Here is a 22,859-nt window from a genome sequence, read left to right on the forward strand (position 1 = left end):
TTTGTGAATTGCAATTCGAGTTATTTAAATACTTTTGTGTTTTTTTTTTGTACAGGAAAATAAACATTAAAAGCCTCTTTAATTTAAGGGGGAATTTTGTTACGATTTAGATAAAAAAAAAATCAAAATGTGTTTTAAACATTTATAAAAGCGGAATGTAGAAATTATATTTCGCTATTAGCAGTCAGTTTGGTTCAATTTTGTCAAAATAAGTTAAAATCTGTGTGACATCACTGATGTATTATTGGAATTCAACCTCACTTGAAAGAGTATTCATACGACCTAACCTTTGTTGGAAACGGATTGCGCGTGTGCTCAGCATGTCCAGGGATGCATAAATGATAAATGTCAGATAAAAAGTGAAACTAGGTTATACAGGTTAATGCCTCACATTTAATTTATATGTTTTATCTATGAAAATGAGATCAAATAGAACTAAGAAAATCGACCCGTAATATGGGTCTTCAATGATAAACATTAAACAAACAAACCTTGTGGGGCATACAGACACATATATGTTACGAGAATAGAGTGATCCAAATAGAGATAGCAATAATATATTTATTTTTATTATTTATACATGCGGATTCCTTTTTATGCTTATGTACACTGACCATTAAAAATATTTTCTCGAAAATAGTTCCAGAACTTAATTCTATACTTACTAAAATATAGTTCCAAAGTATTATTCAAACTATTTTACTTTACTTTGCAAATTGTATCAAAATCTTTTTTGTCAACAAACCATGTTTTCGATTTGTACAGATAGTTATGAACTTATGTGCACTATCAACACTTAAATTTATTTTTAGACAAAGTTCATATGTAGGGGAGACAACTGAGAAAGTCAACAAAATGTCACAAACAACACGTCTCACAGACGGAAGGAAAAGTTTTGAAGTAAAAAAATACACCTTCTCCACCGAAGTCATTCCAAGACTGAGCTGTCATGATCCAGAATGTGAAGAGCGTATCGAAAATGGAGTATGTTTTCAAATTAATTATGTCTAGTTTCATTTCCAGAGTCAACTTTCGGTTTCCATTGCTACATATATACCATAGTTTTCTCCAAATTAATTCATTCAAAGATATCATCTTGATTTTGGTCTAATTGTAGTCATGTAAAAACCCTACATATTACATTATGATAATTGTTATTCAAAGGTCAAATCTAATAGTCATTAATATTAATTTAAAATTTGTCTACCCGAGTTCAGGGATATCATATATGACATATAACATTTTTATTTAGAAGATATAATTGAATGTTTAAATGTTTGCATTGACAACTTTCAAATCAGTGCAGTAAGAGTCGATTATTCAATGCAGATGGACCTCAAGTCAACTGGTCTAACTAATTCATAAAAAAAAAACCTTGAGATTGCCATCATTGGTCTATTATACAACAGTACAAATATACACCTTATCATCATTACCTGGATACCTAGATCTGTGCAATGATCTTTAGTCAATGACTTCTTTTATTGCCTAGTGTTAAATTATTCTAAGTCATGTTAGTACAAACAAATGTATCAATTTCTAAATCAACTTTCAGTTTCCAATACTAGTCTATAGTGTATCAGAACTTGGTTTCTCTGGCTTTGTTGCCTTCCTGTTGTCAACCCTTAGTTTAGACATATATAGGATAAACCAATTGAATATATAGATTTATATTATAAATTTTTTTTTTGAAGAAATAATTTCATACATCAGACTCCATACACTTCACCTTATTGCTTTTACCTGGATAACTGAATCGGTGCAATGACCTTAAGTCGATTGGACAAGTATTCAAATAGTTATTTTAATTCATAATTTTTTAAAGCTAATTCAAAACCAACTTTAACTAAATAATTTTCATTTTTTTTAAAATTTGAATTAAGATTATTTTGAACATTATTACTAATTTTAAGGACATCAAATATTTTTACTTACAACATTACAAAAAAATCATTTAAAAATAATCAGATATATAAATGGATTTATCAGGTACATAAATGGAAATACACTATGTCATTGAATTCAGATTGAAATAGGAAAATGTTCCCATGTTGGTCATGCTGTTGTGCAATTAGAAAGGGGGAGACATTAAGTTATCAATATGGTCAGACCATGATTTTAGAATGAGTGAGTTTTAGCATTTTAGGAAAAGATTAAAATGGGGGAAAAAAAAGAGACAACTTAGGGTGTTCTTATAGAAGATCTCTTCCATGGTACAGATGGAGTGGTTTTTTAAGACAGTGACTGCTATACTCAGATTAATTCAATATTATGCATACATTCCAGGTTTCTTTGAACCTTCAGTGGTGTGGATTTATTAGGGCCCTGCCTAGTGGCGGATCGCCCTATAGTGATCAGTCTGTCTGTCCGTCCATCCGTCCGTAAAAAATTGTGTCCGCTCTATATCTAGAGAACCGTTATAATTTCATACTTTATACTTGACATGTATATTAACCAACACCAGAGGGTGTGTCATAATGTTTGTACAACTTCCTAGGACGAAGTTCATGGTCAAAAACTTTGGTTTCAGTTGACAACCCCATGTCCTATGGTAAAGGGGCCCACAGAGATGGCTCCCATCTCAATGATGTCTAGTTATGATTAAGAACAACTGACTTTTGAACAATGTGATGAAAACACTTAAATAGTCTATTTTATCATTATTCTCTGAAAAAAAAATCTACAATAATTATTTAATTCCTGATATGAGCTTACATCAGTTAATTTCTATTTCTCAAGGTGTCTTAAACGAAGGAGATGTGGGGTAAACTCTGTAAGAAATGATTATTCAACTTCACATGTTTATAATTGATTTTTTTTTTTCAGTTGCCAGTAGTAATTCCAGATGCAAATTTAGTTGCATCAGCAAGGCATTGGAACATAGATTACCTCCGTGATAATATTGGCGATGGAAAGTTTATGACATATTTTTCAAACAGTAAAAAATTCAAATATTATGATGACAAAAAATGTCCAAACATAAAAAGCTTCAAGAAACCAATGGAACAAGAAGAGCTGACATTTGATGAATTTGTGAAAAAAATCAACAAAGGAAAATCGAAAGGACAAAGGTATGAAAATATTTTTTTCCCAAAATATCTAAACATTATTAAATAGCATTCATCATGTGGTATGATTGCCAATGAGACAACAATCCACCTGAGTCCAAATGAGCGATATATAAGCAACTTTACAATGTAGGTCACTGTACATCCTTCACCAATGAACAAAATTAATACCATTTAGTCTGCTAAAAGCCCAGACATGACAAAAGGTTAAACAATTTAAGCGAGAAGAACAACCTAATTTATTACAAAACAACAAATGAAAAGCAAATATGACAGACACAAACCAACAACAACTGAAGTACAGGCTCTTGACTTGGGACAGGGACATAAAAAATCATGTTCACCTAGAATAAAGTATCAATCAGTACACATCCAATGGATTTAGTGTAAAGATGTCATAAACAGTCAGAAAAAAGCAAGACCAAACATTTTGATGTCAACATAAGGCCTTCATTAACAAACATCCATACCAATCATTGCAGCCACAATACAGTCATTGACATGTGAAATGTTTTAGATAAAGATAACTGCATATCCCTAAATTTCAACTCTTTTCATATTTGCCGTTATAATTATTTTCAAGCAAAGTCGGATTACTTTCATTTCCATCCATATTTAATCTGCTACATTGAGAAAAAAAATTTCCTAGTTCTCTGTTATGAGTGCTTAGCATTACAATTACCTCAGTTATTAACACATTATTGAAAATTATAATAAAATTAGGAAATATCTAGAATTAGTATAATATGACGGGTCAAATTTATATGATTTAGATATATTCCCCATTCATATACATGTACACCTTTGTACTAAAATACTAATTAAGTCCTGTTATTGAAGTTTGCAGAAAAAAACTAAGTTTCATAACAAATCCAAAATTGAAAATCGAGCTAAAATCCTTACAACTATTCTCATAACAATGATATACAAAACTAGTGTACTAAAAAACTAAAGGTGCATGCTATATATTTTTCATAGAAAGTTACTATAATAAAGCACAGGGATATTTTTATGATTAACCTCGACATGTATATAATATTATATTTGTTCTTATGTATTAGATACACCGTGAGGGCGTTAGCCCAAATGGGTGTATCTAATTTACACCAAGATAATTATTGTCAATGCAGAATGATAGTTTTCAATAAAGGTGGGGGGTCTTTCAGTGATTTGACCATATGTTATTGAAAAGCATGATAAATGCAGGGTATCCAATTTCATTTAAGACATCTTGGTGTAAACAAAGAGTAAATATCTATTACAGTTTGTTTGTATTATTTTTTTGTAGATTATACTTACAACAGACATTAAATGAGACAGTTGGAAAGAACATTGTTTCAGACTTTCTTGGATTTAACTGGAACTGGGTAACAGCTCAACAGAAAAAGAATAGTTTTGGCCCTCTTACAAATAACATGTTACTAATAGGCCAAGAAGGTATATTCAACGTTTTGCTTCTTATAAGTTCCCAATTTGACTTGTACAACTTTTGAATGGAAACAAAATAATTTTGTAAAATGTCTTTTTACCAAGGAAAGAATAGGTTTTGTTAACTAACTCCATAAATGACTGCTATTTTTATACGACCGCAAAAAAATTTTTGTGGTCGTATATTGGTATGACGTTGGCGTCGTCGTCGTCGTCCGGCGTCGTCGTCCGAAGACGCATTAGTTTTCGCACTCTAACTTTAGTTTAAGTGAATGGATCTCTATGAAATTTTACCATAAGGTTCAATACCACAAAAGGAAGGTGGGGATTGATTTTGGGGGTTATGGTACCAACAGTTAAGGAATTAGGGGCCAAAAAGGGGCTAAAAATAAGCATTTTCTAGTTTCCAGACAATAACTGTGGAACGGTGTATGGATCTCTCTGAAATTATACTACAAGTTTCCATACCACAAAGGGATGGTTAGGATTTGCTTTGGGGGGTTATTGCTCAAACCGTTTAAGAATTAGGGGCAAAAAAGGGGGAAAAACAAGGTTGTCCTCATTAATGGACAAATACTTTAGTACAAAACATAATTTAAAGCAGTGTAAGGGAGATAAATCAAAGACATCATTGAAATTATCTCCCTTACACTGCTTTTAAATTATGTATAAAGTAATGGTTAATGAACAATTAAGATAATCTAAAACAGTGTAAGGGAGGTAATCCAAATACAACGTTTTGGTTACTTCCCTTACACTGCTTTTAAATTATGTTTAAAGAAATGCATATTTATAAAGGAAGACCAGTATGGCGCATTAGATTTGTAAAATCTGTGACCACATTTATTTATTTGTTATGCCAAATCTAACCGTGTATTTAGATTTTTAATTTTGGGTACAGTTTTCAAATTGGTCTACATTAAGGTCCAAAGGGTCCAAAATTAAACTTTGTTTGATTTTAACAAAAATTGAATTTATGGGGTTCTTTGATATGCTGAATCTAAACATGTATTTAGATTTTTGATTTTTGGCCCAGTTTTCAAGTTGGTCCAAATTGGGGTCCAAAATTAAACTTTGTTTGATTTCATCAAAAATTGAATTATTGGGGTTCTTTGATATGCCAAATCTAACCATGTATTTAGATTTTTAATTTTGGGTCCTGTTTTTTAAATTGGTCTACATTAAGGTCCAAAGGGTCCAAAATTAAACTTAGTTTGATTTTAACAAAAATTGAATTCTTGGGGTTCTTTGATATTTTGAATCTAAACATGTGTTTAGATTTTTGATTATGGGCCCAGATTTCAAGTTGGTCCAAGTTGGGGTCCAAAATTAAACTTTGTTTGATTTCAACAAAAATTGAATATATGGGGTTCTTTGATATGCTGAATCTTACCATGTATTTAGATTTTTTATTTGTGGGCCCGCTATCAAATTGGTTCATATTGAGGTCAAAAGGGTCCAAAATTAAACTTTGTTTGATTTCATCAAAAATTGAATTATTGGGGTTCTTTGATATGCCAAATCTAACCGTGTATTTAGATTTTTAATTTTGGGTCCCGTTTTTTAAATTGGTCTACATTAAGGTCCAAAGGGTCCAAAATTAAACTTAGTTTGATTTTAACAAAAATTGAATTTTTGGGGTTCTTTGATATGCTGAATCTAAACATGTGTTTAGATTTTTGATTATGGGCCCAGTTTTCAAGTTGGTCCAAGTTGGGGTCCAAAATTAAACTTTGTTTGATTTCAACAAAAATTGAATATATGGGGTTCTTTGATATGCTGAATCTAAACATGTATTTAGATTTTAGATTTTTGGCCCAGTTTTCAAGTTGGTCCAAATTGGGGTCCAAAATTAAACTTTGTTTGATTTCAACAAAAATTGAATATATGGGGTTCTTTGATATGCTGAATCTTACCATGTATTTAGATTTTTATTTGTGGGCCCGCTATCAAATTGGTTCATATTGAGGTCAAAAGGGTCCAAAATTAAACTCTGTTTGATTTCATTAAAAATTGAATTATTGGGGTTCTTTGATATGCAAAATCTAACCGTGTTTTTAGATTTTTAATTTTGGGCCCTGATTTTTAAATTGGTTTTACATTAAGGTCCAAAGGGTCCAAAATTAAACTTAGTTTGATTTTAACAAAAATTGAATTCTTGGGGTACTTTGATATGCTGAATCTAAACATGTGTTTAGATTTTTGATAATGGGACCAGTTTTCAAGTTTGTCCAAGTTGGGGTCCAAAATTAAACTTTGTTTGATTTCAACAAAAATTGAATATATGGGGTTCTTTGATATGCTGAATCTAACCATGTATTTTGATTTTGGACATTGGACCATAATAGGTAAATTAAAAAAATTGAAGTTCTTAGACCACATTCTTTCTGTGTCAGAAACCTATGCTGTGTCAAATATTTAATCACAATCCAAATTCAGAGCTGTATCAAGCTTGAATGTTGTGTCCATACTTGCCCCAACTGTTCAGGGTTCGACCTCTGCGGTCGTATCAAGCTGCGCCCAGCGAAGCATTTTATTATTTCCTGTGCTGCTGAGGAGATGTGTATGTACCAATTATCAGGTTGTTTGCATATTGATATCGTAAAATATCAGCTGCGAGTCACAATATGAAGATTTTTTCGAGTGAGCGCAGCGAACGAGATCAAAAAGGCTTCATATTGTGTCGAGCAGCTGATATTTTACAATATGAATATGCATACAACCAGATAATCGATTTATGGGGTTATATTTGCGTATTTTGCATGATAGAGATAAGTGTTTTCCTTGTTTCACCAGCAAACCGGAAGATGATGTGATAAGTTCGTGTCAAAATTATCAATGTCGGTTCATATATTATGACGTCGGTGATATGTCCGGGTCAAAGTTAATAATGCCGGGTCAACGTATTTGACGTCACAAAGCCGTGATATGCAATTTTATTAAGAGCTGAGCAGAGTGATACAGACAGAGGGACGACCGCTAAATGTTCTTTCTCAATACCAATTAAAACGATATTAAGAATAGTATTTAAGCCACAATTTGTACTTGCTAGCTTGCCACCCTTGCAATTCCTAATGAATTTTTATCAAAATTCATATAATATTTTAATTGAGATGGAAAACCAATGCCATTGAGAAATTTAATGGGAGTTCATAATCAGTTATGCTACTTGGAAATTTCATGACATATTTTCGATATAAATTTATTTGAAAGGATCTTTATCGAGTTAAAAAAATGTTTTGGGTAGTTAATGCCATTGAAAATATAAATTGTTTGAAAATCGAAAAAATTCCTTGTAAGAGTTCTTATGACTGCTAACTGGATGTTTAGCATGCAACAATCAATCAATGATTAATGCATGTAAACCTATTTACAATTACACTGGAGTACTATTGAGTAAATTCAGAAGATACATGTAGGTTTTTTTAATTGTATTAAAAAATGAAGATAGCTTTTATTATTTTACCTCCCGGAGTTGGGGCTATAATGCAATCACCTTGTTAATTGATCCTCTGTCCGTTTGTCCAACAAATATTTCTGTCACACTTTTCTCAGGAACTACTGAAAAAAATTTTGACAGCAGCTTAACAGGGATGAGTTGTAATGTTTTAGTGCTGTTTGGATTTGTCAGACACCTACTTCCTGTTTTCCAATCTTTGAATTATGAGTGGGGATAACTTAGCATGAAAAAGAGTGCAACTTCTAGTTGTTCATGGAAGTGACAGTGTTAAAAAAATGATGAGAGTGAATACATGTATGTGTATAGCACTTATATATATTTTCTACATGTATTTTTGTTTAAAAATTAAGTGTTCATTGTTCATTGTAGGAAACATTACTCCAGTCCATTATGATGAACAAGAGAATTTCTTTGCACAAGTATATGGGTATAAGAGATTTATTTTATTTCCACCAGAAGAATTCCCGAACTTATATCCACATCCTACCTATCATCCATGTGACAGACAAAGTCAGGTTTGTAGAGAAACATTCCCAATATGTTATATGGAGACAATGAATTATTGTGATATTTATCCTTAATTTTCCTTCAGAAATGTTTTCAATGTTTTATTTTACAAAAAGTTAAAACTTGTTATATACTTTGTTTTCTTGCTACTTGTATTTTAAATCCATACTTTCATTTCATGCATATGTGCTAAGGTGGCATTACGAAACCAAAAATAGGTCTATCATTTTGACCTCTATCAGATCAAATTACCTCCATGTGATGCTTACATTATGGGAAATTTACATTGAATTATTTAAATTGTGGCTTATTGGAAGTTACTTCATAAAAAAAACCGGTAATGACAACATTGTACTAAAAAAGAGGAAAAAAAAGTGAAAAATAAAAATGATTTTTAGAAATGTCTTCTTGTTCTGTAGAGGCTGTAAAGAAACCAAATATGAATACCCGTATGAAAATTTCAACAGGAGTTCAACTGGACTCCAGCTGGACTTGAGACGTATTCCAGTCTGACTTTGAAAAGTACAGTCTGACATGAGCCGTACACGTACTTTTTCTTATACTTGGGTTATTTGCCAGCCGGTATTTTCTTAAAAGTCCAACCGCACTTTTTGTAATGCTGACAAGAAAATAAACACGGCTGGACTTTTGAGGAAATTTATTCCTTTCTGTAAAATGATCAGCAGGATTTTTGTCTTAGAAAATTTTACATTCATTTATGAGCAGGAATTTAGACTTAGAAAATTCTTTAACATCAATTAGAAACTTGAGCCATATAACAGTGATTTAATAGCAGTTAGTCTTGTAGAAATGTGCCATCTGTTTTCAATTAACCTCAGTCTGGACAGGTCACAGGAAGTACTATCTCCACAGAGATTGAGGCCATATGTAGGAGAACACATTTCGAAATACATATTTCTGCAATTACTATCACTTTTATTAAAAATTTCATAATTAAACAAATTAATAATTGATTTTCTTTTTTTTTTAATATATCACATATTAAAAATTAAGGCACATGCAATTAGTCATAAGAGGAACATTTAAAACAACTCCTCAAACAACCTCATGTATTGCAATACAACACAATTTGATTTTGGAATAAACAGGAAGATATGCTTCTTTCTTGAACAAAATGAGAATTTTACATAATTGTGTGTAAAGCAAATGTTTGGAAGTAGTTCTTTTCACATTAAATAGAGAAGATGGATCCTTCTGACTGGCATCAATGACAAAATTATTTAGGAAGATTGTTGTTTGCATGTGTTTTGGATTGCATATTCTGGTAAGTACAATAAATTGAATTCCACCATTTTGGTGGTATTATCTGATATGCTCTTTTTATTCAAAATATAAATAGAATAATTACAATATTATAAATAGCTTAATTCTTATTTTTGAAGAGTCAAAAGAATAAAAAAACCTACATCAAATATTTATATTCATGCAATAATTTTCATCTTGTCTGTTATGTCACTGTCACTTCCTGTTTTGAATTGTTAACAGGTTTTGTAAAAAAATGTATTGTTATATTTTTTATTCCCTCTGTATTAAGGAATGGTTATTATTTGAGTTGTTTTGAAAGTTTTTTAATTTCTACACTTTAAGTGATTTTCAAAGCCAACTTTATTTTATTTTTAGCCACTTTAAAATTATTTAGGCTATTATAACCACAAATTATTAGAAGTTAGCATTTAGCTTCTCAGTTCCCCATTTCTTGGATTTGCCAGTAAGACAGTACAAAAAAGAAAAAGAAATAACCAGTATATATGCATAATGTCATCTGTTGTTTTTGTATTTTCAGATTATAGCAAGGGATGCATGATGCAAATTAAATCAGAAGAACCAACCATCTGAAGAAAAACTGAGCAGTGGCGGATCCAGGGGGAGGGTTCCGGGGGTTGGACCACCCCCCCCCCCCTTTATCCTCAGTTAGGAACCCCTCTTTTGAAAATGGCAGGATTTGCCCCTGCTGAGATCATCTTTAAAAGTCAAACCGCACTTTTTGAAGTCCAGCTGGACTTTTTAAAGTTCAGCCGTACTTTGTAAAGTCCGGCTGAACTTTATAGAGTCCATATTTTTGCCATAAATGCCGGCTGGATTTTTATTCAGACGTACTTTTATTAAAGTCCAGCTGGACTTTATGAACCGGACTCCTGCTAATTTAAATATTTCGAGCCGGTTTACGGCTAATTTCGCTGAAAGTCCAGCCGGGGTATCTATTATAAGCAATTCAAAGAAAAGTCCAAATGAATATTATAAGTACGGTTCTCAGTACGGCTACAGTACGGCTACTGTCCGGCTGGAGTACGTGTCATGTTTTTCGTACGGGTAAACAAAAAAAAAATATTATAAAAATGTATGAAGCACAAATTTAAGTTCCAGCTTTAAATATCTTATGCGGTATTGATCTTTCAGGTTGATTTTGATGAGCCAGATTTTGAAAAATTTCCAAAGTTTCGAAATGCCTCAGGTTTTGAGACAATAGTTGGTCCTGGTGATGTCCTTTATATCCCTATATATTGGTAAGTTTTTTTAGCTTTAGTATTGTTTCATGAAATACATAACAATGAAAGGCTTTTCATACCTTTCAAATTAAAGTGTACAGTTTGATCTGTAATGAGATGAACATTTTACTGTAACATTGATTCTTAAATCCCTCACAAGGGCACATATCAAAACTAGGCTGCTTCTGAAAACAACTGTATAAAGTCTCATGTTTTCAGAAAAATTTATTATTTTGGAAAGTTTATGTAATCTTCATCAAAATTATATCTATTTGTATAGTGTAATGATAGATAAATAGTACACAATTCACTGTTTGTAAATAAAAACAAAAATTATGCAAGGGAGATAAATTCAAATAAAAATATGCTGTTACATATACCATGATTACATTACTACTACATAGGTAACATCATGACAAAAATAATTTTTAAGGGTAACCTGGCTTCTACCTAAAAGAGGCATAATTTGAGATGTGATGATGATTGCCTACATATTTCAGGTGGCACCAGGTTGAATCTATACCAAACGAAGGACACACTATTTCTGTCACATTCTGGTACAAGGTAAGAATATAAAGATGTGTCATCATCAGAAATGTCCAAATATTTTTTATCAGAAAATGGGTATGTACCAGTATGTGAAACATACCTTCGACGGCTAAATTTTACGGTCGTATATTGGTATGACGTTGGGGTCGTCGTTGTCCGAAGACACATTGGCTTTCGCACAATAACTTTAGTTTAAGTGAATGGATCTCTATGAAATTTTACCATAAGGTTCAATACCACAAAAGGAAGGTTGGGATTAAGGAATTAGGGGCCAAAAAGGGGCCAAAAATAAGCATTTTTCTAGTTTCCAGACAATAACTTGTGGAACGGTGTATGGATCTCTCTGAAATTATACCACAAGTTTCCATACCACAAAGGGATGGTTAGGATTTGCTTTGGGGGGTTATGGCTCAAACCGTTTAGGAATTAGGGGCAAAAAGGGGGAAAAAACAAGGTTGTCCTGGTTAATGGACAAATACTTTAGTACAAAACTTAATTTAAAGCAGTGTAAGGGAGGTAATTCAATTACATCATTTGAATTACCTCCCTTACACTGCTTTTAAATTATGTTTTAAGAAATGTATATATATAAAGGAAGAACAGTAAAAATATCTGCACATGTTGCATCTTTTTTTTTTAACAAAAAAATCCATATGAAAGATTTGAAACCATATTTTAAATTCTATTATAAAATAGATTAAGTTAGCACTTAGGTAAATTTAAATGGGTAATTATGGTTGCAAACTCCATTGGAAATTTGAATTGAGATTATGACCATATCTTGAGGGAAAGAATTTTTTTGGGGGAAATTGTGGGGAGTCAATTTTTTCTCATATCAGATTTCAGAAATTAAAAAAGAAAAATTCTTCAAATATTATTTTTTTTGCAAAAAAAAAGGGGTGGGGGGTTAATACGCAACAGCATAGTGTATTGCACAAAAGCAAAAAAAATAGGGGGGGTACATTTTTTTTTTTTTTTGGTGGGGGGAGGAGGGTCAATTCGCAACAGTAAAGTGTATTGCACAAAAGCAAAAAATTGAATATGAATTCAAATCATATAACCAATTCTAAGTTCTTTGACTATAGTTATTCTGTGTCAGAAACCTTTTATGTGTCAAATATTTAATTACAATCCAAATTCAGACCTGTATCAAGCGCGAATATTGCGTCCATTTTTGCCCCAACTGTTCAGGGTTGGACCTCTGCGGTCGTATCCAGCTGCGCTCAGCGAAGCAATTTAGTGTGTAATTATTTTAAAAGGACTTTGCAATATATGAAAGAAAAAAATGCTAGAATAAATGTACAAGTGCTTCAGCTGATGAGTCACAATTCTCAAGTTAGTTGATCAATTTTGTTAAAAAAAAAAGTGAACCCGTCAAAGGAAATTTGTTATAAAGACCTTATTGAACATGTCTTTAGTCATTGTAATAAAGAATGTTAGAAGACTAAATTCTCTATAAACAAAATTTTGTAAACACACACTAAATTTGTTTGCCTTCAGAATTTTCTGAGAACAAAAAAAGATACAATTACTAAACAAAAAGTCAATGCTGTTTATTTAAAATTTTATGATTGATATCAATTTACATATTAAAAACAAAATATTTTGTGTATAACCTTTGATACTTTTTTTTTATTCTTTAAATTTTAAGCTTAATTGCATATCTGCATATTTATTGATTTCAAAAACAATATATCTTAGATTTTACAGTGTTCCAGTGTGTCCAGGGTGCTAATCTCAAAAGGCCATTTTAGTGTATTAAAACTGAATTTAAAAAAAAGGTCACATTATCATGTAAATGAATTGGATAATTGCATTTTATAGTGATAAATAATTTGAAAAAATGCAACATTAATTGTTGACGTTTTTATACGACCGCAAACAAAATTTTGTGGTCGTATATTGGTATGACGTTGGCGTCGTCGTCGTCGTCGTCCGAAGACACATTAGTTTTCGCACTCTAACTTTAGTTTAAGTGAATGGATCTCTTTGAAATTTTACCATAAGGTTCAATACCACAAAAGGAATGTGGGGATTGATTTTGGGGGTTATGGTACCAACAGTTAAGGAATAAGGGGCCAAAAAGGGGCCAAAAATAAGCATTTTTGTAACTTCCAGACATAACTTGTGTGTAAGTGTATAGATCTCTCTGACATTGTACCACAAGGTTCCATATCACAAAGGGAATGCTGGGAATGATTTTGGGGGTAATTGCCTCCAAATTTTAGGAATTAGGGGCCAAAAAGGGGCAAAAAACAAGCATTTTTCTAGTTTCATGACAATAACTTGTGTGTAAGTCTATGGATCTCTCTGACATTGTATCACAAGGTTCCATATCACAAAGGGAATGCTGGGATTGATTTTGGGGGAAATTGCCTCCAAATTTTAGGAATTAGGGGCCAAAAAGGGACAAAAAACAAGCATTTTTCTAGTTCTTGACAATAACTTGTGTGTAAGTGTATGGATTTTTATGAAATTGTACTACAAGGTTCCATATCACAAAGGGAAAGCTGGAATTGAGTTTGGGGGTAATTGCCCAAAAAGTTTAGGAATAAGGGGCCAAAAAGGGGCCAAAAATAAGCATTTTTCTAGTTTCCAGACAATAACTTGTGTTCAAGTGTATGGATTTCTCTGAAATTGTACTGCAAGGTACCATACCACAAAGGAAAGGCTGGGATTGATTTTGGGGGTAATTCCCTCAAAATTTTAGTAATTAAGGGCCATAAAAGGGCAAAAAAACAAGCATTTTTCTAGTTTCAGGACAATAACTTGTGTGTAAGTGTATGGATCTTTATGAAATTGTACTGCAAGGTTCCATATCACAAAGGGAAAGCTGGGTTTGAGTTTGGGGGTAATTGCCCTAAACGTTTAGGAATTAGGGGCCAAAAAGGGGCCAAAAACAAGCATTTTTCTAGTTTCCAGACAATAACTTGTGTTCAAGTGTATGGATCTCTCTGAAATTGTACTGCAAGGTACCATACCTCAAAGGGAAGGCTGGGATTGAGTTTGGGGGTGATGAATCATAAGGAGGTTCAAAAAATTGGGGGGGGGGGGGGGGGGTTTCCTTTTTATACGACCGCAAAAAAATTTTTGTGGTCGTATATTGGTATGACGTTGGCGTCGTCGTCGTCGTCGCGTCGTCTGGCGTCGTCCGAAGACACATTGGTTTTCGCACTCTAACTTTAGTTTAAGTGAATGGATCTCTATGAAATTGTACCACAAGGTTCAATACCACAAAAGGAAGGTTGGGATTGATTTTGGGGGTGATGGTACCAACAGTGAAGGAATTAGGGGCCAAAAAGGGGCCAAAAATAAGCTTTTTTGTAACTTCCAGACATAACTTGTGTGTTAGTGTATGGATCTCTCTGACATTGTACCACAAGGTTCCATATCACAAAAGGAATGCTGGGATTGATTTTGGGGGTAATTGCCTCAAAATATTAGGAATTAGGGGCCAAAAAAGGGGCAAAAAAACAAGCATTTTTCTAGTGTCATGACAATAACTTGTGTGTAAGTGCATGGATCTTTCTGAAATTGTACTACAAGGTTCCATATCACAAAGGAAAAGCTGGAATTGAGTTTGGGGGTAATTGCTGAAACTTTAGGAATTGGGGGCCAAAAATGGCCAAAAATAAGCATTTTTCTAGTTTCCAGACAATAACTTGTGTTCAAGTGTATGGATCTCTCTGAAATTGTACTGCAAGGTACCATACAACAAAGGGAAGGCTGGGATTGATGATGGGGGTAATTGCCTCAATATTTTAGGAATTAGGGGCCAAAAAGGGGAAAAAAAAACAAGCATTTTTCTAGTTTCAGGACAATAACTTGTGTTAGTGTATGGATCTTTCTGATATTGTACTACAAGGTTCCATATCACAAAGGGAAAGCTGGGTTTGAGTTTGGGGGTAATTGCCCTAATTGTTTAGGAATTTGGGGCCAAAAAGGGGCCAAAAAACGCATTTTTCTAGTTTCCAGACAATAACTTGTGTTCAAGTGTATGGATCTCTCTGAAATTGTACTGCAAGGTACCATACCACAAAGGGAAGGCTGGGATTGAGTTTGGGGGTGATGAATCATAAGGGGGTTCAAAGAATTTGGGGGGGGGGGGGATTTTTTTTTTTTTTCCTTTTTTTTCTTTTTTTTACTTTTTTTTTCTTTTAAAATTTTCCATTTTAAGTTGGTTATTTCTGATTTATATTTAAAAGCAAATAATAATGATATGGTAGGAGATACACACCAAACAGGATGTGTAAATTATTATATAATAAGTATTGTGCAATAGCAAGAAATTTTCAATTGCACAGTATTGCACAATAGCAAGAAATCTTCAATTGCACAGTATTGCGCAATAGCAAGAAATCTTCAATTGCACAGTATTGCGCAATAGCAAGAAATATCCAATAGCACAATATTGCGCAATAGCAAGAAATTGTCAATTGTACAGTATTGCGCAATAGCAAGAAATATTTAATTGCACAGTATTGTGCAAAAGAAGATACTTCGTATAAATTGCTTATTTCTTGACCAATTTCAATGGGGTTTTATTCTTGAATTCTTGGGATTCTTTAATATGCTGAATCTAACCGTGTATTTAGTTTTTGGATTTTGGGCCCCGTTTTTAAATTGGTCCACATTGAGGTCCAAAGGGTCCAAAATTAAACTTTGTTTGATTTCATCAAAAATTGAATTATTGGGGTTCTTTGATATGCCGAATCTAACCGTGTATTTAGATTCTTAATTTTTGGTTCCGTTTTCAAATTGGTCTACATTAAGGTCCAAAGGGTCCAAAATTAAACTTAGTTTGATTTTAACAGAAATTGAATTCTTAGGGTTCTTTGATATGCTCAATCTAAACATGTATTTAGATTTTTGATTATGGGCCCAGTTTTCAAGTTGGTCCAAATCGGGGTCCAAAATTAAACTTTGTTTGATTTCAACAAAAATTGAATATATGGGGTTCTTTGATATGCTGAATCTAACCATGTATTTAGATTATGATTTTTGGGCCCCGTTATCAACTTTGTCCACATTGAGGTCAAAAGGGTCCAAAATTAAACTTTGTTTGATTTCATCAAAAATTGAATTCTTGGGGTTCTTTGATATGCTGAATCTAACCATGTATTTAGATTTTGGATATTGGACCATAATAGGTGAATGTCCAATTTAAAATTTTTAAGTTCTTAGACCACATTCATTCTGTGTCAGAAACCTATGCTGTGTCAAATATTTAATCACAATCCAAATGCAAAGCTGTATCAAGCTTGAATGTTGTGTCCATACTTGCCCCAACTGTTCAGGGTTTGACCTCTGCGGTCGTATCAAGCTGCGCCCTGCGGAGCATTTTATTATTTCTTTAAAATTTTCCATTTTAAATTGGTTATTTCTGATTTATATATAAAAGCAAATAATAATGATATGGTTTGAATAGGTAAATTAAAAATTTTTAAGTTCTTAGACCACTTTCATTTGGTCAGAAACCTATGCTGTGTCAAATATTTAATTACAATCCAAATTCAGTGCTGTATCAAGCTTGAATGTTGTGTCCATACTTGCCCCAACTGTTCATGGTTCGACCTCTGCGGTCGTATCAAGCTGCACCCCAGCGGAGCATTTTATTACTGCATTGTAACACTGTATGACTGACAGATATAATCTTTTTTTTTACGACGAGATTTTATTGAAAGTAAATGCACACTTTGTAAAGACGTACATAATGTTTTTCGTATAATTTAGTTATGTCCAACAGTACAGAACATATCCTATCAATGCCTCCTTTATAATGCTTATAAGTATTACTGTTATCATCTCTTCATTTTGCTTTAGGGTCGTCCAACACCAGAGAAAGTTACGTATCCTCTGAATGCACATCAAAAAGTTGCAATGATGAGAAACATAGAAAAAATGATTGCCCAAGCACTGAATAACCCAGATGAGGTGAGATACCCTTTAAGATAAAAGCAGAACCTCTTCTTTGATGATAAGTTTACTATTAAAAGTTGAAGGTTTTTTTTTCTGAAAAGATCAGATTCTTAGATAAAGTCTTACATCAGTTTTAAATTGAGTAAAGTTTACTAAGAATTCAGTTTAACTCCGAGTATTGGTTCAGCAATTCTTTGGAAATTTGTATTTTTTTCCAAGGCTATTTACATTTTAACTTGTGAAAAAGTTTTTTTTTCAAAATTTAGCAGAGCATTTTTAAACAATAAAAAAGTAATAATTTTTTTTTTTTAGAAATACTAGAAATGACACAAAAGCAAATGATCAACTATTAAAATAGGAGATTTGGTATGATTGCCATGAAACAACTATCCAATAGAGTCGAAATGAATCAGAGTTAAGCAACTATAGGTCACTGAATGGCCTTCAACAATGAGCAAAACCCATACCGTATACTGCGTAAAGTCAGATATAAATGGCCTTGGACTTACAAAATGTGAAACAATTCAAACAAAATTCCCAAGAATGCAACTAGCAAAAAGACAAAATACACAAATTATTGATCTATGAGTACTTACAGTCACTGAAAACTAGTTTAAAGCCAATAATCTATTATTGTCGAGCCTGCGACTTTTGTCGCAAAAGCGAGACACAGCGATCCTATATTCTGTCGTCGTTGGCGGCGGCGTCCACAAATATTCACCATGTGGTTAAAGTTTTCAAAATTTTGATAACTTTCTTAAACTATCCTGGATTTGTACCAAACTTGGGCAGAAGCTTGTTTATGATCAAAAGCTAGTATCAAGAAGGAAATTTATTTCCTGTTTTTCCGTATATTACTTATAAATTGACTTAGTTTTTCTTCCAGTTAACATTACTGCAATTAAAGTTTTTAAAACATTTATTAGATTCATAAACCATCCTGGATTTTTACCAAACTTGGACAGAAGCTTCTTACAATCAAAAGATAGTATCTAGAGGAAAATTTTTAATAATTTTTTCCCCATTTTTGTTGAGCCTGCGACCAACAGCAAAAGTAGGCGAGACACTGGGTTCCACGGAACCCTTACGAATTTTTAAACTAATAATAGCTCATAAATAACTCAAGTTAACCTTTTCAAGACACTTTTTATTGAAATTTTCATATAATGAAATTAAATAATGATAAAATTCTGTTTTACAGGTTCCAGAATTTATGCAAAATATGGTATTAGGGAGATATACTTGAAGAGTTAAAGTTGCACTGAACAAAATCATCAAAACAAATTTTCATCCATGTATGAAATTCAAGATTGTGCTAGCCAAATATGGATAATTGACCTTGAAATCAAAAGATTCATTATTCGGTTTATATTCATATTTAATGCTGTATTTCATATGCTTGATAATAGTATACTTATGTTTTGATTTAAAAAAAATAATTTAAATAGAATTTTCATTTTGACTGTTGAAAAACATTATATGAAATCAATCCTCTTATAATTGATACATTAATTTTGTAGTATGCATTAGCTTTGTTTAGTTGAGGGACTGATATTTAATCAGAATTTTTATTTCCTCTATTAACATTTGTCAATCATATTTACAGTCCAAATAACACTGTGGAATTAATATTTTCTGAGTAACGTGCATTAGTGAAATGAACAGATAAATTAGTTATTAAAGATATTATGAATTACAAACTGAAATATTTCATATCGTCAAAATTAAGAGAACAAATGACTTAACCAATTATATTGCATATATTTAAAACAAGCTCCTTCATCCTGGTTGGTCCACTTTTCATAACCTATCTTTTATTTTTATTTTTGATTTGTTATTGTCAATAAAGTTTACTTTGTTATGGTCCTGAATAGGCATGAAATATTTGCCACTGGACATAAAGCAAACAGCAATCATTCAATGAAACAAACTCCATACTTGTACACATTCTATGATAAATTCAGTTAAAGGCAACAAACACTTGATATTGTAGCAGCCACTTTTTTTCCAGCTAAATTGTATTTTTTTTCACTTAAACCGCTTGGCAAATTTGAACCAAACTTATTTTGAATCTTCTGTCTTTGCAACCAAAATGGATTCCGTTTGTTTCATTGTGATGTTTAATCCAGAATAGGCCAAAATAAAAAGAGTGTAAAAACACTCATTTAATAGTGTCTGATTTTGGTTCATATTAGCTTGAAATTTTGAAATAACTGAAAAATTTATATGTTTTTGCAATATCAGGAACCAGATAATGACTCTTTTCATACCTCCTTTTTTGAAGTCTTTGTTCTTTAGGTGTTTTATGTTGTATTATAACTCTTAAGAAAGTTATTACTTGTGCTTTATTATACTTTTAACTACATTGGTATACTTTTTAGTTTGCTATATGGCATTTTTATACGACCGCAAAAATTAAAAATTTTTTGGTCGTATATTGGTATGACGTTGGCGTCGTCGTCGTCCGGCGTCGTCGTCGTCCGGCGTCGTCCGAAGACACATTGGTTTTCGCACTCTAACTTTAGTTTAAGTGAATGGATCTCCATGAAATTTTACCATAAGGTTCAATACCACGAAAGGAAGGTTGGGATTGATTTTTGGGGTTATGGTACCAACAGTTAAGGAATTAGGGGCCAAAAAGGGGCCAAAAATAAGCATTTTTGTAACTTCCAGACAATAACTTGTGTGTAAGTGTATGGATCTCTCTGACATTGTACCACAAGGTTCCATATCACAAAGGAAAGGCTGTAATTGATTTTGGGGGTAATTGCCTCAAAATTTTAGGAATTAGGGGCCAAAAAAGGGGCAAAAAACAAGCATTTTCTAGTTTCATGACAATAACTTGTGTGTAAGTGTTTGGATATTTCTGAAATTGTACTACAAGGTTCCATATCACAAAGGGAAAGCTGGAATTGAGTTTGGGGGTAATTGCCCGAAACGTTTAGGAATTGGGGGCCAAAAAGGGGCCAAAAAACGCATTTTTCTAGTTTCCAGACAATAACTTGTGTTCAAGTGTATGGATCTCTCTGAAATTGTACTGCAAGGTACCATACCACAAAGGGAAGGCTGGGATTGAGTTTGGGGGTGATGAATCATAAGGGGGTTCAAAAAATTTGGGGGGGGATTTTTTTTTTTTTCTTTTTTTTTTTTTTTTCCTTTTTTTTTTCTTTTAAAATTTTCCATTTTAAGTTGGTTATTTCTGATTAATATTTAAAAGCAAATAATAATGATATGGTAGGAGATACACACCAAACAGGATTTGTAAATTATTATCTAATAAGTATTGTGCAATAGCAAGAAATTTTCAATTGCACAGTATTGCACAATAGCAAGAAATCTTCAATTCCACAGGATTGCGCAATAGCAAGAAATCTTCAATTGCACAGTATTGCGCAATAGCAAGAAATATCCAATAGCACAATATTGCGCAATAGCAAGAAATTGTCAATTGTGTAGTATTGCGCAATAGCAAGAAATATTTAATTGCACAGTATTGTGCAAAAGAAGATACTTCGTATAAATTGCTTATTTCTTGACCAATTTCATTGGGGTTTTATTCTTGAATTCTTGGGATTCTTTAATATGCTGAATCTAACCGTGTATTAAGTTTTTGGATTTTGGGCCCCGTTTTTAAATTGGTCCACATTGAGGTCCAAAGGGTCCAAAATTTAACTTTGTTTGATTTCATCAAAAATTGAATTATTGGGGTTCTTTGATATGCTGAATCTAACCGTGTATTTAGATTCTTAATTTTTGGTTCCGTTTTCAAATTGGTCTACATTAAGGTCCAAAGGGTCCAAAATTAAACTTAGTTTGATTTTAACAAAAATTGAATTTTTAGGGTTCTATGATATGCTGAATCTAAACATGTATTTAGATTTTTGATTATGGGCCCAGTTTTCAAGTTGGTCCAAATCGGGGTCCAAAATTAAACTTTGTTTGATTTCAACAAAAATTGAATATATGGGGTTCTTTGATATGCTGAATCTAACCATGTATTTAGATTTTTGATTTTTGGGCCCCGTTATCAACTTTGTCCACATTGAGGTCAAGAGGGTCCAAAATTTAACTTTGTTTGATTTCATCAAAAATTGAATTATTGGGGTTCTTTGATATGCCGAATCTAACCGTGTATTTAGATTCTTAATTTTTGGTTCCGTTTTCAAATTGGTCTACATTAAGGTCCAAAGGGTCCAAAATTAAACTTAGTTTGATTTTAACAAAAATTGAATTTTTAGGGTTCTTTGATATGCTGAATCTAAACATGTATTTAGATTTTTGATTATGGGCCCAGTTTTCAAGTTGGTCCAAATCAGGCTCCAAAATTAAACTTTGTTTGATTTCATCAAAAATTGAATTCTTGGGGTTCTTTGATATGCTGAATCTAACCATGTATTTAGATTTTGGATATTGGACCATAATAGGTGAATGTCCAATTTAAAATTTTTAAGTTCTTAGACCACATTCATTCTGTGTCAGAAACCTATGCTGTGTCAAATATTTAATCACAATCCAAATTCAGAGCTGTATCAAGCTTGAATGTTGTGTCCATTCTTGCCCCAACTGTTCAGGGTTCAACCTCTGCGGTCGTATCAAGCTGCGCCCTGCGGAGCATTTTATTATTTTGCGTAATTGAATTCAAGAGTTTTAATTTAGTAGTTATAAAAAATCTGAAGGTAGGCTGGTCATCTTTGAAGGTAAACAGCATAATGATTTAGATCTTTACCTTATCAGGACTTTTTATACTCTTCATATGGTTAAGTTTTTGCTCTCATTCCAGACGATGTCATGTAGACTTCAAGTTAGTTTTTTTTTTTAACTATATATTATATATTGTCCCATAAACATCCAATATGGTTTAAAGACAGATATTGTGTCAACACATTGCTAACAAGGATCTGACAACACTCTTCTACTTTCTGTTTTGGTAATTTTTATACGCCCGTTTACGGGACGTATTATGGTATATTGTTGTCTGTCCGTCTGTTGTCAACATGTCGAACAAAAACTCGAAAAACGCTTTAACCAATTTGCATGAAATTTTAGTGAATTGTTTATAACTATTGAGAGCTCCCTTTTGATTTTTATAAATTTTAGATTTTACAATTCCGAGTTATGGGATTTTATTCATAAAAAAGGGGGGATTTTCCAGTTTTCGGACAATAACTCAAAAGTGCTATGAGCAGTTTTCTTGAAACTTTGGTGACTGGTATATATCTATTTGAATAACCTCCCTTTAGTTTTTTATAAATTTCTGATATGACATTGAGGAGTTATGGAACTTTGCTCTTTATTACCTTAGCCAATGAAATTTCAACCTTCAACCTTCAACTCTTTGAAGGTCCGAATCATTATGACCAACCCAGAGGACCCCAAAAGGCATTTTAAACAGATTGAAGAAAGGAGCTTTGTCAGATCATT

General features: G+C 32.5%; 1 protein-coding gene and 2 long non-coding RNA genes across 3 annotated transcripts; all 3 read left to right on the top strand.

Annotated features, from left to right (window-relative positions):
• Positions 1-819: 819 nt before the first annotated feature.
• LOC127708708 (hypoxia-inducible factor 1-alpha inhibitor-like) lies at positions 820-22,859 on the top strand. Its single transcript, XM_052213827.1, has 8 exons — positions 820-984; positions 2,827-3,071; positions 4,357-4,505; positions 8,326-8,471; positions 10,882-10,988; positions 11,471-11,534; positions 17,343-17,453; positions 18,640-22,859. Exons 1-8 carry the CDS (start codon positions 856-858, stop codon positions 18,682-18,684), a joined length of 996 nt encoding a protein of 331 aa, XP_052069787.1. The 5' UTR covers positions 820-855; the 3' UTR covers positions 18,685-22,859.
• Positions 4,512-7,042, top strand: LOC127708757 (uncharacterized). The gene is made up of 2 exons (XR_007985363.1): positions 4,512-6,079; positions 6,603-7,042. It is a non-coding gene; the product is annotated as an uncharacterized LOC127708757 (long non-coding RNA).
• On the top strand, positions 12,476-14,236 carry LOC127708752 (uncharacterized). Its single transcript, XR_007985357.1, has 2 exons — positions 12,476-13,686; positions 13,848-14,236. It is a non-coding gene; the product is annotated as an uncharacterized LOC127708752 (long non-coding RNA).

Source organism: Mytilus californianus, unplaced genomic scaffold (genome assembly GCF_021869535.1).
Source record: "Mytilus californianus isolate M0D057914Y unplaced genomic scaffold, xbMytCali1.0.p SCAF_7, whole genome shotgun sequence".
NCBI lineage: Eukaryota > Metazoa > Mollusca > Bivalvia > Mytilida > Mytilidae > Mytilus > Mytilus californianus.

What these genes read in the sequence shown, in the direction of transcription:
- LOC127708708 (XM_052213827.1), top strand. Translation starts at nt 856, where the DNA reads ATGTCACAAACAACACGTCTCACAGACGGAAGGAAAAGTTTTGAAGTA. An exon ending in AAGAGCGTATCGAAAATGGA is followed by an intron (nt 985 to 2,826) that starts GTATGTTTTCAA and finishes TTTTTTTTTCAG; the next exon opens with TTGCCAGTAGTAATTCCAGA. An exon ending in CTGTCACATTCTGGTACAAG is followed by an intron (nt 11,535 to 17,342) that starts GTAAGAATATAA and finishes ATTTTGCTTTAG; the next exon opens with GGTCGTCCAACACCAGAGAA.